A 17,102-nucleotide genomic window follows, 5' to 3' on the forward strand; every position below is an offset into this window, starting at 1 on the left:
TACAAGAGAGATGATAGTTCCCCCTCCCATTTAACCTGATTATCTGGCAGCAATGCTGGCTTAGCTACAGGGCAGCTGTTTGTGGTGGGCAGGAACAGCAGAGAGGATGAACATGTAACGGTTGTGAAGAGAAAGGAGCAGTACTATGACTAATGGCTGCTATTGCTCCTTTAAGAAATACTGGAGGAAGAAAATCTGAGAGCTGATTCATAGGCAGGCTGTCATGCTGTCTGGGAAGTTCCCTTTCAGGGAAGCCTTTGGCAGGAAGATTTGTTCACTTTGCCTATGCTGAGATCTCTGCTTGTGTGGGACCAGTGCTGGTAGCAGATCTGTTTCATCAGCTAACATGTCTCAGTCTCACCAGGAAGAAGGAGACTCACTTGCACTCAGAGAAGTTTTTCCCCAGTTTCACTTTCAGGGCTTGGACTTGTTTTGGGATTGGCTAGTGACTCAGCGTGTTGTGCTGGTGTGAGACTCCTCACCAAACCACTGCAGAAATGAGGAAGTGCTGGATCACTGTACAGCCAGGAACTTTCTGAGCAGCAGGTTGCGAAGTGGCTCTCCCACAGGTTACGAAGGCGAACACCTGGTAAGTTCCCTGGCGTTTTCCCCAGGGGAATCACTGTCCTTTTTGACATCTGTGGGTCTTTTTATTTTCTTTTGTGGTGAAGGTAGAAAGGCACAAAGGAGATTTCCATGATCCGTCATGCAGCCTGCCATCCTGGAAATTGCCAGCTAAGCTAGAGTTTGCTTTGTTCTGACTTGGTGACAGTCACAAGACTCTGTCTTTCAAAGGGCTGAATGGGGCATCTGGGCTCCTCTAGCAAAGTTTTGAAGCTGCACATCTAACAGGAGGCTGAATCCTGGTATCTTCTGAGCCTTAAAAGGGATGTGAAAGCGTTAATATGTGAGAAATGATACTTTCATTTATTCGGTGGAACCAGCGTCACACATGCTTTGCCGAGGCCTGAGGCAGGGCGAAACCTACAGGTCTGGTTTTAAATATTATTCTTAGGATTTTATAACCAACTAAAGCAATGTTTTTTTCAGCTACCCATGCCACCTGGCATTGTCTAGAGCAGGGGTCGGCAATCTTTCAGAAGTGGTGTGCCGAGTCTTCATTTATTCACTCTAATTTAAGGTTTCGCGTGCCAGTCATACATTTTAAAGTTTGTAGGTCTCTTTCTATAAGTCTATAATATATAATTATGCTATTTTTGTAGGTAAAGTAAATTAGGTTTTTAAAATGTTAAAGAAGCTTCCTTTAAAATTAAATTAAAATGCAGAGCCCCTCAAACTGGTGGCCAGGACCCAGGCACTGTGAGTGCCAGTGAAAATCAGCTCGCGTCCCACCTTTGGCATGCATGCCATAGGTTGCCTGCCCCTGATCTAGAGCAAATTACAGGTGGTAGTAAAGTATGGTCCTACGGATTAGAAGGATCCCAAACACTACCTGCCATTGAAATGAAAGATTTTATTTTCTCAACATACGCAAAAGAGTTGTAGAGGTTCAAGAAAGCAGCTTGAGTAAGGCCCATCCATAGGTCACAACCTTGCAAACCTCTAGGCTCACCAGTAATTTCATGTACATGTACATAGTCCTTTTGAGTTCACTGAGACTATTCCAGTGTGTCAAGTTATTCACATGCCTTTATATTTGCAGGATCAGGGCCATCGTTTGTTTCATGTGCATGCGTGATCTGGCTAGGTACTTTCTGTGGGCCCAGCACCATAGCATCTGAGTAGCTTAATGAGGTGATGCCCGTGGCAAGACTTATCCTACAGTGAGGCTTACAGTTCTCCTGGTAAATTTCATATGTTAAAAGCCACAATGCTAATGACAGAGGATTTGCTTCCTATGGATGCAGTGCTGAGCACAGCTGGGAGCTGGGCTTTAGTAAGATTCAAATGTGAATGTGAGGCTGAAGTTCAGAGTCTATGCCGGGGTCCTCCATCCCGTGCCCTGGGAGTGTTGGTGGAAGGGGTGCACCTAGAGAGGCCAGGGCAGCCCTCACAATTTATCCCTGCTGCTTGGATGTGTCAGGTTGGGCCAAATGGGAGTTTTGAGAAATGCACCAAAATCATCAATGAATAAGAGATTTCTGTGTATTTCTACTCCTGGAACATGCCACGTGGATCTGTGGTGCTACTGGCAGCAACCACTGTTATCGTGACATTGCTGCTCATGTCACACTGAGCCACACACTTCCTGGAGAGCTTCCTCTGAAACCAGGGAGTTCCCCACTCCACTGCATCTTTCTGAAAGCTGTTATCACTGCTACCATAGCCAACCAGCCCTCACCTGCCACACAGACTGTGCCCTCATGGCAGTATGTGTTGTGAGTAAACCAGGAGATCTGCCAGCAGCAGACACCCCGGCACAGTGAGCGTGTTAGGGATGTGGCTGAAGTGCCGGTGCAGTACGGCTGCTCTAAACTACTCCACAGATCAGACAAAACGGACCTGGGACTGGGGAGCTGCATCTGACTCCTTTGTAGCCCCGCATCCCCCTCAGCTGGACTCTGACCCTATATTGCAAGGTGGAGGAAACAAAGGGGGGAGGGGAACAGGCAGGGCAGCAGGGAGTCCTGGCTCCCAGTCCTCCAGGGCTTGTCCTGTTGAGGTCTGTGAATGGCAGAGGGATGGAGCTGAGCGGGGAGGGGGGATGGGGCAGAGATTGTGGGGAGGGAAATGGGGGTAGAAGCAAGGCTATGGGAGGATGAGCAGGGGGAAGGAAGCCCTGACTACCCAGCCCAATTCTTTGAATGGTTCCCTGACGTCCCTCTGTCCAAGCTCCAAAATTACCAACCCTCCTTTAGCATCTGCCCCCATGCTCCCCTTGGCAGATATCAGGCAGCCTCCCCACTCCCCTGGGAGAGCACAGGCCCCTCTCCCTCTGCACAGCTCTGGTGCCCCCTCCCTAGCTGGGCACAGCTCTGGGGAGCCCTGGCTGCTCTCAGTCCCCCATTTCTGGGTTCTCCAATCCCCCACCCTGGCACATTTCCAACTCACCCCATTGCCCCATCCTCCAAGCACAGCATACTCCCCACCCAGGAAAGCTAAGGCCCCTGACATCCTGCAGTGCCCCTCACCTGCCCTTGTTCTACCTTCTCCTGCCTGGGGGTGGTGTGAGGGTAGAGGGAGCATGTATCTGCTTTTGTTACTCCAGCATGCTGCTGCAGCAACAGGTCACCAAAGGAACAATCTATGTGCTGGTTACTAAGAACCTCATGGTGCACCGTTGGCCTGTGGGCCCTTTGTGTTGGGTAACATGGCAACAGCCAGCTGCCTCTCTGCTTTGATATGCTGGCATGTGGGCCAGAAGTTTCCTTTCTCACAAAGACCTTCTGTCTCTTTCCAGGGAGGTGCTGCTTCCTAGCGGGAGAGTGGCCAGGGAGTGAGGCGCTTAATTGCTGACGCCAGCCTCGTGCCTCTGCCCGTGGAAGACCAAGCTGCTGATTAGCAATGCCAAAGGGTGAGCAGCGCTCAACCATGTTCAGGGGTTAGGGCTCCCTTCACTGTGATCCATAGTAGCTATTTCTCTCTTCTGCCCACCCCCAAAGCGCAACAAATGAGTTTAAATACACATCTGTATTGCCGTGCTGCAGGTGTGGCACTCTTTGGTGCTTTTCCCAAAGCCCCAGCTGTTGGAATCATGTGATTATGGGAGAATTTTCAGATTCCATTTAAAATAAGAAACCAAGTTTCTACCCCCCTGGTTTGCAGAGAAAAGCTGGACAACGTGAGCCAGGAATGCTCCAACACCAGAAAGCAAAGAAAAATAACACTGAATGTGTTTTGTTGAAATCTCACAATATTTAAAATCATCTCATGTTTTCTGGGGCTTGACTCATGATTTTTGAATGTTTGGGGTTGATGCTACTGTTATTTTTCTCCCAAAACTTAACCAACCCTTAATGATGGAGCCACCACTGGTGCTTCCAGGAGAGCTGTTGTATGGTGCTCCGCTAATTAGCCAGATGTAATGGAGCATTTCTGCAGGCCATCTTTAACGACACCCGATGTGCAGTTGCAGTGTATCCTACTGTTCAAAAGATCAATATACAAATCGTAGAGCTCTGGGCGCTGTGGCCCATAAGTTTAGACATTGTAAAAGTGGTGATGGCGACATGTCAGACCCCAGCTACTGAGAAGGCGTGCCAGCAGTTCTACAGGCAAGGAGCATCAGCCTGAGCAGATGGACACAGCCCCTTCCAGAGCTTCTCAGCACAGTGCAGGAGCACCCTTCAGATGATGAAGCATCATGTGCCTGGCCAACTGAGTGAAGTGGCACAGAGAGGGATGAGCCCAGGGCCCCAGCCTGCCCCCATGGAGGTGGCTTCTCACCCAGGTGTCTATGGCGTCTCAAGGTCAAGAACTGTGTGGGGCACAAGATGAGGGGGGGATCCAGTCACTACCCTTCCCTTTCTGCCCTTGCAGGGCCAGGGCTCAATCTAGTTCTACAGATTGGCCTGGGAAAAGAACACCCTGCGTCATGCTGGGCCATTCAACTCCAGGGAAAACAGGTTGAATATTTAGGGCCCAGAGCACCAGGCCACTTTGCTGCTCCTTTCTCTGTTCCCTTGGCTGCCATTACCACTCTGCATCTGATTCTCTCTAGCTATTGTGATCACTGAGCAGCCAGCCTCCGCCTCCGTCCCTGTCGGTTACTCCCTCACGATGCGATGTAAGGCCACAGGCAGCGCCTTCCTACAGTACCAGTGGTTCTACCAGTGCCAGGTAAGGCCAGGGGAAAGCACAGCTGCGACTGCAAGTCAGAGGCTCCCCTCCCCACTCCAACCACTGTGCCACATGCATCAGTTACACAGATGGGCAGAGAACCCCCCCTCAGCCCTGTCAGTACAAAACTGCCATGTCTGAAAGACTGAGTGGCTAAGAGTGGGGAGTGGGCTGGATCTAGGGGCCATGTGCAGGGGCTGAAGGAAGATGGTAAGAGCAGCAGTTGCTGATCAGATGGACATGCGGCAGGGCAGCCTGCTGATTGTTTATGCTAGCACTGTCTGTAAGGAAGCTGGTAGAGAACAGAGAGGGGCAGAGGGTTGAACCGGGAGCTGAAGATAGAAGAAACGGTGCTGGTGGCTGGAGGTGCAGGAGCAGTTCAATGAGAAATAGATTTGTTTAGCAAGGAAGGCAGCAGAACTGGAGGGAAAAAAGCAGAGGGGGAACTCCCCAGCCTCCGGCTTTTCTCCAGAGGTGCTCAGCTCAGGAAGAGGTGCTTGCCAGAGGAGCGTAAAAGTCTGGAGGTGGAGCGGAGACAGCGGAGTCAGCAAATGCAAAAGAGGCCAGTGTGGTTGAAGGAGACAGAGCGCAAGGGAGAGACTGGGGGGCTGTGACAGAGGGAGGGGCTGAAGAGGAATGAGAGGCACTGAGGGATGAGAAGGAATGTGCAGGCACTGGGAGAACAGAGAGCAGTGCTGGGGTTGGGGTGGGGGTTGCCTGTGTCTTGAGAGGGATTAATGCATTGGCGGTCAGACAAGGAAGCAGGGAGAGGAAAGGAGGCAGCAGAGCTCCAAGGACAGCAGGGCCAGTGAAGTCACTTAGGGAGGAGGAGCCAGAGGGACAAGATATAGCCCTCCAAGGGAGAGGCAGTGAGAGCTGGACCAAGCCAGCTTAGAGAAGGGAAAGGTGTGTGCAGGGGAAGTAGGAAGGTATGAGACAAGGCACAATAAGGTTCACTGGTGGGCCAAGTGACTGCAGGATGGCAGCCTCTTCTCTTGGGCATGCAACAAGAGACCTGGAGTCTCTGCTCTCAGGGCCTGATTCTCCATTGCCTGGCATCTGGAGTCAGTGGTGCACCTGGACACAGCTCCCAAACCAGTCCCCACTGCTCACTGCCACAGGGGTAACAGCCTGACCATGAGGCTGCACAGACATCAAGTGACACAAGGGGCCAGACAGCAGCAAATCAGGCCCGCAATGTTGATAAAGCAGAGCAGGGCACAGGTGCTGAGATCCAGGTGGAACAGTGACACTGCATCCTCTTGGGCCTGGGCCTGCTCCACCCTCCCCGTGGGCTGCTCTGCTACACTTGCAGTTAACATCTGATTTCAGATTAAAACATTGGAAACAGCCACTCTTCCTGCAAACCCCATCTACCAACATGCAGACATGCGCATTCACATCAGGCAGGCTTGTTGTGCAGTCCCACGCTCACCCCAAATGCTCGTCTTGGTGCTGGAAAGGAAGCCAGTTAAATGGGGCAGTTTAGCTCAGTCATCTTTGCTAGGATGAATCCTGCTGCTCGGACAGGTTTGACAAACACACAGGAGAGCAGGAATAGGAGCCAGCCAAACCGCCCCGCCCCCCCGTGTCTGCATTCACAGCAGTGCAACCAGCAGGATGAATCCATGCAGCCTGGGAATCTCAGCTCCATTTCCCTACCTGGCAATACCTGACTGCGTGCTCTGCCTTCCTGGCTCATTCTGATCCATTCTATCACCAGGACAGGGCTGCTTCAGCCTGCCCTACTGCTTACACAACCATGGTATAATAGAGATGGGTCCATTCTGGAGCCGGCCAGGTTTGGAACCAGGAGGCTAGGAAACCAAAAGCAAAGAGAATGGGGGGAAGTGGGATGTGTTTGCTTATTCAGACCCATGGCACATCAATGGCAAGTTGCTGCTGGGAGCTGTCCAATGAGCTCATCTCCCCTGCACCCACCTCTGCATCATCCATCAGTCTGGTTAAAGGGGCTTGAAGCAGGGAGATTCTGCCACGTCTCTAGGGTAATGTCTCTCTCCAAGAGCTTGCTGGTGCCTTTAGGTTACAAACGTACTGGTGAAGAGAAAGGACTTTGTGCCATGTCCACAGGTTCCGTTTTCTTTTCAGTCTGCTTGCCGCCAGATTGTGGGGGCCACGGAGCCAGATTTGCTCATCACTGCAATGGAAACCCGACTGTACATCTGCCGAATCAATAACCTGCACAAAAACGTCACCTTCTCTAACTGGGTGAGAGTAGAGGTCCATCCGCATATTGCCAAAGGTACAAGCTCTTACTTCCCCCACGTACACAGCCTGTGTGTTAAAGGGCCCATTCCTTCACCTTTTCACTTCCCTGGTCCTTCTCTCATGAACAGAGAGCAACAATATCCGAAGTCCAAAGGTGCAAACAATTTGATGTTTATTGGAGTGAACTTCCAGTAAGCATGATTCCAAGTTCCTTCCTCGGTGTCCCCCTTGCCAGCTCTGATGCCACAGAGCCTTGCCTGTGTCCCTGTTCCCATTCCCTGTTCCCATTCCCCGCCTTAGCAAAACATGATTCCAATTCCCCCCCCCCCGCCGCCGCCCCGGTCCCGAGCCTGATTGACTGCAGACTATATAGTAAAACTTGAGTTCTGCTTATCTATACCTTAACCAGTCATTTTACTGAAATTTAACTAACCAATCCTAACATATTATAAGATGATTATCTAACCAATTATATCCCACTGCTTTAATTGGTTTACACCCAACAAAATTAATTATACAGCAGACAGAAACAATCACAGAACCAGACAGAGTTTATACATACAAACAATAGGGAAGCAGGAACTATAATGATAGAACAACAAAGAAATGAGGATTTCACACCCCAGCTATTGATAAGTGAGTTCTTGCCAGACAGGACACTATCAAACTAAGTTTTCTTTAAATCTTCTAGGCTCTTCTCTTTCTCTGGAGGTGATAGATTGGATCAGCTTTTTAACAGCCCCAAAATGCCTTATTTCAGTGTGACTGGTGAGGACATGACTGGTCATTTCCCAGCTAATGGCTGCCCCTGCTGTTTAGCCTAAGAACAAGGCCTTAGACTATCATAGTGAGAGGCCTATAAACAGGCGGACTGATTCTGATTCTTGTTTTGTACCTCAATAACTAGCTAAGTGATAAGAATAAATTCTTAAAGTATAGGCCTTTGCAGACAGGCCTGAATATCTGTATCCTAACACCACGTCCCTCTAGTGAGAGCTCACCTTCCCTTAGAACACAGAGACCCTCCAGAGGATATCCTCAGTGGAAGCATGCCAGGCCAGCCCATCACATGGTATCAAGGGAAAACTGGCTCCAGCAATGTGATCCTGCCAACCTGCCCAAGTCAGACAGCTGTCTCTGTGCTTCCAAACCATTTAAATCAGTGTCAATATCCCCTGAGTGTGTTGCTCTGGATCTCCATGTCTCCTGTTTATAACACTCACTCCAGAACTCCCAGAGAGTCTTACCCACTGGGCTGTGTGCCCGTATTCAGCAAAAGGATTTGGATAATAGAAAGTCTCTGAAGCTATGAGAGAGGGAGCAAAATTAACACCCTGAACTAACAGATAAAGCGCAAATGGATTACTAGTTAGTGTCTGCCTAATCACCAAATCACAATAGGGAACAGGATAGCCGGCTCCTTACGCACCTATCTACAATGTGTAGGGAAAGAAGCCATGCAGTCATGGGGGACTTCAATCTGAGTGACATATGCTGGTGGTCTCATGCTGCCAGAACTAAAACATCCCTGGAATTTCAAAACATAATAGATGACGATTTCCTAACAAAAAATGTTGCAGCCAGCATGAAGGAATTCTTTATTGGACCTTGTCATAACAGATAAAGAGGAGATGATCACAGGACTAAAAATTAATGATAGCTTAGCTACATGTGTTCATGACTTGATCACATTTATAATGTGCAAATAGAATAAAGTCCAGACCAGTAATATATATATTTGGTGCTTGGGCCAATTTCCCAAAGCTGAAAACAATTATGACCCAAATGAGCTGGGAGGAAGAATTTAATCAGAAAAATGTGAATGATAGTTGGGAATCATTTAGAAAAACCTTATTAAATCCCCCAAAATCCATAATCCCACAACTGAGGAAGAAGGCTGCATTGGTTAAAAAAAACAGCCTGGGTTAGAGGGGAAGTGAAGGCAACTGTAAAAGAAGTTAATATATAACAAATGGAAGAAAGAGGAAATTGATAGTAATGAATATAAATCAGAAGTTGGGAATTGTGGAAAACCAATAAGGAAGCAAGAGATCACAAGGAGAAATTGATGGCCAGCAGAATTAAAAAGAGTAAGAAGGAGTTTTTTGTATATATTAGGAACAAAAAGAATCCTGACAGTGCTATTGGTTGAGTACTAGCTGAAATTGATAGAATTATCAATAATAATGATAATTCTATCAATGATGCAAAGGCAGAAGTGTTCAATAAATACTTCTGTTCTGTATTTGGGGGGGAAAAACAGGTGATGCAGTCTTATCATATAGCCATGAGAACACACTTGCCATTCCACAAGTATCTCAGGAGGATGTTAGACAGAAGCTACTGAAGTTGGCATGGCTACACTTGCAGATGTAGAGCGCTTTGAGTTAAACCACCTTTTGTAGAGTGCAGTAGGGAAAGTGCTGTAGTTTGTCCACACTGACAGCTGACAGTGCACTGGTGTGGCCACATTAGCTGCTCTTGCAACGGCCACAGAGAGCAGTGCATTGTTGTAGCTATCCCAGCATGCAAGTGGCTGCAACATGCTTTTCAAATGGGGGCTGGGAGGTGGAGTGTGACAGGGAGTGTGTTGTGTGTATGTGGGGGCAGAGAGCATGTCAGCATGCTGTCTTGTAAGTTCAGACAGCAGCAGACCTCCCCTTCCCCCCCAACCTCTCTCTCACGCACAGCATTCCACAGTAGTGGTTGCTTTGTCTTGGAGCAGATAAGCATGTCGGCTGTAAGAAACAGAGCTTTCAAAGGGCATATTCAAAACAATGACAAGAGTGGCCACTTGACTTAAGCGGATTATGGGACGTTTCCAGAGGCTGATCAAAGCGCAGTAATGCAACACCTCATTCTCACTGATGCTGGGGCACTCCAACGGGGGTGCATCAAAGGTTATTTTACTCTCCATGATGGAGTACCAGGAGCGCTCTAGTCTTGGAGTCAGAGCACTCTACGTGCCTTGCCAGTGTGGACAGGCAGTGAGCTAGTGTGCCCAAGGCTCCTTTAATGTGCTGTAACTCGCAAGTGTGGCCAAGCCCTTAGACATTTTAAAATTAGCATGTCCAGATGGCTAGCTCTTTTAAAATTCTTGGATGCAAGTTAAGGAGTTCGCTGGACAATTAACACTGATTTTTCATTGTCCGGGAGCACTGGGAAAGTTCCAGAAGAACTTCAATTATTAAAAAGGGTAAATGGGATGACCTGGGTAATTATAGGCCTGTCAGCCTGACGTCGATCCCAGGCAAGATAATGGAGCAGCTGATAGAGGACTCTTAATAAAAAATTAAAGGAGGGTAATGTAATTAATGCAAAAGTTTGGTTGTTAAAGGTAATAATGTTGACATAAAAGACTCTGTAAAGCATTTGACTTGGTACCACCTGACATTTTGATTTATAAAATTAACATGGCATACATTAAATGGATAAAAACTGGCCTACTGGCAGGTCTCAAAATGTAACTGTACGTGGGGAATTGTCATTGAAGAGGTGTGTTTCGAGTGGGGTCCTGCCAGGATTGGGTCTTGGCCTATGCTATTTAATATTTTTATCAATGTTCGGAAAGAAAACAAAATCATCACTGGTAAAGTTTGCAGATGATACAAAAATTGGGGGAATGGTAAATAATGAAGAGGACAGGTCAGTAATTCAGAGTGATCTGGATTGCTTGGTAAACTGGACACAAGCAAACAATATGCAATTTAATAAGGCTAAATGTAAATGTTTACATCTAGCAGCAAAGACTGCAAGCCATATTTACAGGATGGGGGCTCTGTTCTAGGAAGCAATGACTCAGAAAAAGATCTGGGGAGTATGGTGAATAATCAGCTGAACATGAGCTCCTAGTGTGATGCTGAGGCCAAAAGAGTTATTGTGATCCTCGGATGCATAAACAGAGGAATCTCAAGTTGGAGTAGAGAAGTTATTTTACCGCTGTATTTGACACTAATGTGACTACTGCTGGCAAGTTGTGTCTAGTTCTATTGCTCACAATTCAAGAAAGATGTTGATTAATTAGAGAGAGTTCAGAGAAGAGCCATGAGATTTATTAAATGATTAAAAAACATACTGAATAGTGATAAACTAAATAGATCAAGCTCCTACAGTCCAACGAAGAGAAGGTTAAGGGGTGACTTGTTTACAGTCTAAGTATCTACATAGGGAACAAATATTTACTAATAGGTTCTTCAGTCTTGCAGAGAAAGGTCTAACACCATCCAATGGCTAGAAGTTGAAGCTAGACAAATTCAGGCTAGAAATAAGGGGAAAATTTTAGGGGTGTCAAGCAATTAAAAAAATTAATCATGATTAATCATGAGATTAAAAAAATTATTGTGATTAATCCGTTTTAATCGCACTGTTAAACAATAATAGAATATCATTTATTTAAATATTTTGGATGTTTTCTATATTTTCAAATATTGATGTCAATTACAACAGACTACAAAGTGTACAGCGTCACTTTATTTTTGATTACAAATATTTACACTGTAAAAATAAAAGAAAACTTATTTCAATTCACTTTATACAATCTCTTTCATGAAAGTTGAATTTACAAATGTAGAATTATTATTATTATTTTTATATAACTCCCTTCAGCTGAGTGAGCCCAGCCCCTGTTTGCAAGGGAGGGTGGATTTTACCTCAGGGACTTGGCCTGCAGCAGGGGAGAGGAAGCGGGTGCAGGGAGGCTGAGCCCACCAGGGCCCTATTCTCTATGGCAGTGTTTCTCAAACTTTTTGTGCTGGTGATCCCATTTGGACTTTAACAAAAAAAAATGGTGACCCCCTCCTTTCAGCCCCCCTTAGGGTTCCTGGCTCTGACCCCCTACAAGCTCCTGGCTGGTGCTTCAGCCCCTCACCACAGATGCCTCCCTCTCCACCCAGATCTATGCAATTAACTCATTAAAAAATGAACGTATTAATTTTGTTTTCAGTTAATCACAGGTGTTAACTGTGATTGACAGCCTTAGTGAATTTTTAACAGTGAGGGTAATTAACCATTGGAACAATTTACCAAGGGTTGTGGTGGATTCTCCATCACTGGCAATTTTTCAGTCAAGACTGGCTGTTTTTCTAAAAGCTCTGCTCTAGGGATTGTTTTGGGGCAGTTCTCTGGCCTATGCTCTATAGGAGGTCAGACTAGATAACCACAGTTGTCCCTTCTCCCCTTGGAATCTATGAATGCCAGGCATAAATTCCTTTAAATCTTATGTGGAAGATGAGCATGCGTCAGGGCCTGGGGTACCACTGAGGGTGGTGGTGTGTTCATCTTGATGGAAGGTGGGTGTTGCAGACTGTGCCATGAGCTGTTCTAGGGAGGTGGGGTGGGGTAGGGTAGAAGATGTAATTCCAGAAACTGCATAGTGGATGGAGAGGGCTTGCTAGGGGGTAGCTAAAGCATTTGAAAGGCATGGCATGCCTTAGAGGGGAAGCAAAACACATGGAGAGAGTTCACACTTCTGGATTTTAGTGCATACTCCTGATTTGAGGAGCCATTCATCCTCTTTCATCACACTGTAACAAAGAAATGCTCTCTAATTCAGTTGTAATGTTGCTTTCCAGGCCTGCTCCCTGAGCTGTGGCAAGGAGAACCTGTCGTAGTCCTCAATCCCACTGCACCAGAGGTAAAGGTGGGCAAGCCACTTCAGCTGCAGTGTGCTGCTCTGGGGGTGCCAGCCCCACACTACCAGTGGTACCACAATGGGACCCCCATGAAGCATCAGAAGAAGAAGAAACTCTTGGTAACATTGTCTTTAGGTGGTTCATAAGCTTTGTCTTAGTGTAATGGTGTAGGGAGGGGAAGAGAGTGTTCATGGCTGGGCTCTGAGCAGAAGAGAACTTCCCCCATCCCAGTCAGCCACAAGAAAGCACAAGAAAGGTTTCTGGAATAGGCATTAATGACCTATGAGTGGCTGATATTCTACCCCCAGGTGACTCTGCTTTTCTCCAGCCATATGGGACATGTCTCACAGGGTAGCTGGGACATCCCTCAGCTTCCAGGGCTTTAGTTTATGCAATCAAGCAAAATTACATGCAAAGTCACCACACCCTGCCTCTTTGGCCTTAGAGAAACCACCTTGAATTGGGTCAAGTTTCTCTGCAAAGCAAGCTGTAAGCTCTTTGCACTGTTTGGGTCTCTATGGTTGGGAGGACACAGACCAGGTACCCGCTCTATTCCTTGGGTGGCTGTGACTTTGCAGAGTCTGTGTCTAAGGGTACGTCTACACTGCACGATTATTTCGAATTAGCTTAAACCGATATTACAAAACAGATCTAATAAAATCGGTTTAGCGCGTCCACAGTGGGATCATCATTGAAATCGATTTTTTGCATCCATGGTCCCAAAGCTACCATCATTTCAGGAGCGGTGCAATGTGTAGTGTTCCTCAGCTATCCATAAGTTCCCACTTCCGGGTAGAGCACAGTGCCTGATGGGGCAGACATTGCCCCCCTGGGTGGTGGCTGGGTAACAGCCTCACCCCCCCTTGTGAAGGCAGCAGACAACCCTGTTGGCGCCTTTTTCCCGGAGTGCATTGAGCAACGCCATAGCAACAGCAAACATGGCCCTGAGATCAAAACAGTATCCTGACTGTTGTCAACCCTCGCGTACTCCTCTGCCAGCAGTCATTCCATACACAGAGGTTACATTTACAGTACTCAGATCTTTATTTCTCTCTTAACCGTCCCTGGGGGGGGGGGGGAAGAAGACTGATGAGCCTGGTTCGTGAACCACGCAAGACACCTATCGTGTATTAAGCTCAGACATTGGCGCTCAGCCAAGAATGCAAATGTTTCTCAGAGACGGCTGTGGAGACTGGTAGCTGAGTCCTCTTACCCCCTCCCGTCCATGAGCCATCCGTTTGAGTCTCTGGCGTCCCGTTACGTTGTCACTGTGCATGATCTCTCTACTCAGTCCGCTTGTGTAGTAGCTGGCAGACCTAGGAGTTTTTATTTATTATTGCAGTAAGACTGTACTTCGGCCACTTTCTCATTAGATTGCTCTATCGGAGCACACAATGATAAAAACTAAAGATATATTGAGATCTTAATCGGCGATATCATTGGGCGATGCATCCACATTCTAGGGATAGCTTCCGGTAAGGTTCTAGGGAGTGGCTGGCGAGGAACGCCTTATTGCATTTAAACTCGCTGACTGTTGTAAATCCTATCTCAGCCATTGCGGAGCGCATTGGCGCCAAGTACCTGCAGAGCGTCTGGGGTATGCACAGCAGGTGCTAGAAGGCCAGTAGATATGTCACTGGTTCTCAAACAAAGGCAGGTGGCGTTCTGTAGGCCCCAGGCATTGGTTCCCATGGTATATTTTCTAAGTATCACAGCGACCCAGATGGTAACTTCAGCCACCGCTCGAGTTCGGATTGCGACGAGACCAGCATTGCGCCAGTGAGTGCTCGACCTGAGTGTGCCAAGGAGAGCGTCTACGGCTGATGGCAATAAATGTCGATTTCCACCACACCCATCCACCCAACACCAACACGATACCTACATATGCAGTTATACTAGGCATTCGCACATAATTTAGCCGCTACTCAATATAACTGAATATCAGAGCTTCGGGAGGAGAGTTCTACACCTAGTATTCCAACATTCGCATTTACGGAGAAGGGAGGCAAGGATATAAACACATCTTCCACGAACAATAATGTATGACAGTAGTAACTCAAGCCAACGTCTTTAGCCAACGTGCTGGTGAACGTGATCCATTTTTCTTGGGCTATCATAGTATGAGAGAGCTTTTTTGTTTACAGAGGGACAATGGAGTGCATTCCCAGTCTGGCCAAGCTTCTGTCTCTAGACCGAGCATTGCAAATTCGTCTGTATACGTAATCTCCGATCCCATTCTTAAAGAGGTACACCGCTTGCATCTACATAAAGGACTTGTTAAGATCACATTACAGCATGCTCTAGTGCCACCTGCAGATAGTCTTGAGCTCATCAAAATCGATGTATATAAGCGCTGAGTTAATTATAGAAGAGGTGTAACTAGAGCTCCATGTCTGCATCGAGCAAACACACAAATAGTTGACAGAGCCCCTTGGCGACCTCCATGAGGGAGAGACATAAATCCAAGTAAATCTAGTCCGGGACATAAGCTTTGTGGGCTAGTAACCCACTTTAGGTTTATAGCCCATGAATAGAGAGTACTTGCCGCGAAGCTATCTAGTCCCCCGGATTAGACTCCACTTACAGCGGTGTACCACGAGGAACACGACCTTCATTAGCATTTTATGAGCGGGCGAGCTACTGCACTCGGAGAGAGGGACACCATAGGATAACAAAACAACAACGTGACTCACAGCCACTCAGTTGTCAGCAGGCACCTGAGTCACTCCCTTGACGCGATTAGCTGATCCAGTCTCATGCTCTTACACTGGTTGCATCTGCAATCTTTGCAGGAAACTCCCTGAGCATTCGAACCCTTGCCTTCTCTTCCTGCTCAACAGAGAGGCAGATCTCTGTATTTGGTGGTTTAGCCATCATGGCCAAGTCACAATTCCCTCCTTCCAGGGTTTCAAAGGGTACATCTACCCTACGGCGATTATCTCGATTTTACATAAACCGTTTTTTAAAACCGATGTATAAAGTTGAGTGCAACGCACCCACTAACAATTATTTCGGCGGTGTGCGTCAGTACGCGAGGCTACGTCATTCCGGACCATTGCACTGTGGTAGCTATCCCGTAATTCCATAGTTCCCACCATCTCCCTGCCCATCTGATTCTGGGTGAGATCCCAATGCAAAAACAGTGTCGTGGTGATCTCTGGGTAATGTGTCACTCAACTCCTCCTCTGTGACAGAACAGCAGACAATCATTTCGCGCGCTTCTTTGCCGTGCATTGCTGAGACCCCATATGCATCAACCATACAGCCCTTTAGCTTTTGTCCACTACACTGTAATTCGCTGGATCTACAACAGCACATTCATTTCCCTTTGCAAGGTACGCAGAGGACAGTTACCAGCTACATCACCGTCTAATTGGAAATTGGCGATGACGTTACATATCATCTTGTAACCTGTCTGCTGCTGTCTGGGTGCTCCTGGCTGGCGTCACTGGGTCAGCCGGGAAGGCGAGATCGGACAAAATGCGAATGACTCCCAGGTCATTCCTTCATTATCTTTTGGATCTAAAATATCAGTACTGCCAGAATCATGGGGCAAGTGTACTAAGAAACAGAGACACGCCGCTCCGGGTCAGGCCCAGAGTTCCGCAGAAAATGATGAGCCATCTAGGTTGCCCTGCACACCCCACACCTGCTTCCCTCCTCGCCCAACCTCTTGGCTAATAGCCGTTGCAGTGTCTCCCTCCATTGGTGATGAAATAAAGAATGCAGGGTAATAAGAAATCACGACTTTTATGATAGAATGAGAGGGGAGGCAGCCTCCGCGCTCATCGATAGTCCAGGCAGCTACAGATTCTTCATTAGACATAAAGGGAGGCGAGGACGTCGCCCAGTTGCTATGATGAGGACGGTTTCAATTCTTTTGCACTACGTCTGCGGAGAATGACGCAGGATCATCTCCATTGTTGCCCAGGCACCCTAGCCGACCTCACGCGAGGCCAGCCGAGAACTCACGGGACGATGCAGGACGGTTTTTTCACCATTTTGTTGCCATCTGACATCAGAAGAGGGGAGGGCATGCTGCTGTGTTCAGCGCCGACGCAACGTCCTAACCGGCAGGCAATGCAGGTAGACATACAGTGATGCGAAAAAAGGGAGAAACGATTTTTTCCCTTTTCTTCATGGGTGGAGGGAGTAAATTGATCAGATAACTTGAACCACTGGACCATATTTTGTACCCTCGGCGTATTGGGAGCTCAGCCAGAATGCACAGTCTTTTCGAGAGTGCGAGGACTGTGGGATTAGCTGAGTCTCAGTCCGCCTCCCTCCATGACGTCCATTTGATTCTTTGGCTTTCCGTTCACTTGTCACGGCAGCACTAGTGTTGATCCCTGCTGTGGCCTCTGTCTGGAGATATTTCAAAATGCTTTGCATTTGTCTTCTGGAACGGAGTCCTGATGAGAATTTTCTCCCCTAGCGTAGTCCCCTATCTCACTAATCCGTGCTGAGTCAGCGCTGCCTTGCTGTGAAGAAGAATTCAAGTTT

The 17,102-nt window shown here is 47.5% G+C and overlaps 1 protein-coding gene across 1 annotated transcript in view; it reads left to right on the top strand.

Moving 5' to 3' along the window:
- Window positions 1-460: 460 nt before the first annotated feature.
- The window catches only part of LOC116836274 (mucosa-associated lymphoid tissue lymphoma translocation protein 1-like), a 66,001-nt gene continuing 49,359 nt past the window's right edge, over window positions 461-17,102 (top strand). The window contains exons 1-5 of the mRNA XM_032799806.2: window positions 461-589; window positions 3,362-3,475; window positions 4,622-4,740; window positions 6,850-7,003; window positions 12,540-12,718. Coding sequence (XP_032655697.1) covers window positions 3,466-3,475; window positions 4,622-4,740; window positions 6,850-7,003; window positions 12,540-12,718 — 462 coding nt within the window. The 5' untranslated portion in view covers window positions 461-589; window positions 3,362-3,465. The remainder of the gene's footprint in view (window positions 590-3,361; window positions 3,476-4,621; window positions 4,741-6,849; window positions 7,004-12,539; window positions 12,719-17,102) is intronic.

This window comes from Chelonoidis abingdonii, chromosome 9, assembly GCF_003597395.2.
Source record: "Chelonoidis abingdonii isolate Lonesome George chromosome 9, CheloAbing_2.0, whole genome shotgun sequence".
In the NCBI taxonomy this organism is placed as follows: domain Eukaryota; kingdom Metazoa; phylum Chordata; order Testudines; family Testudinidae; genus Chelonoidis; species Chelonoidis abingdonii.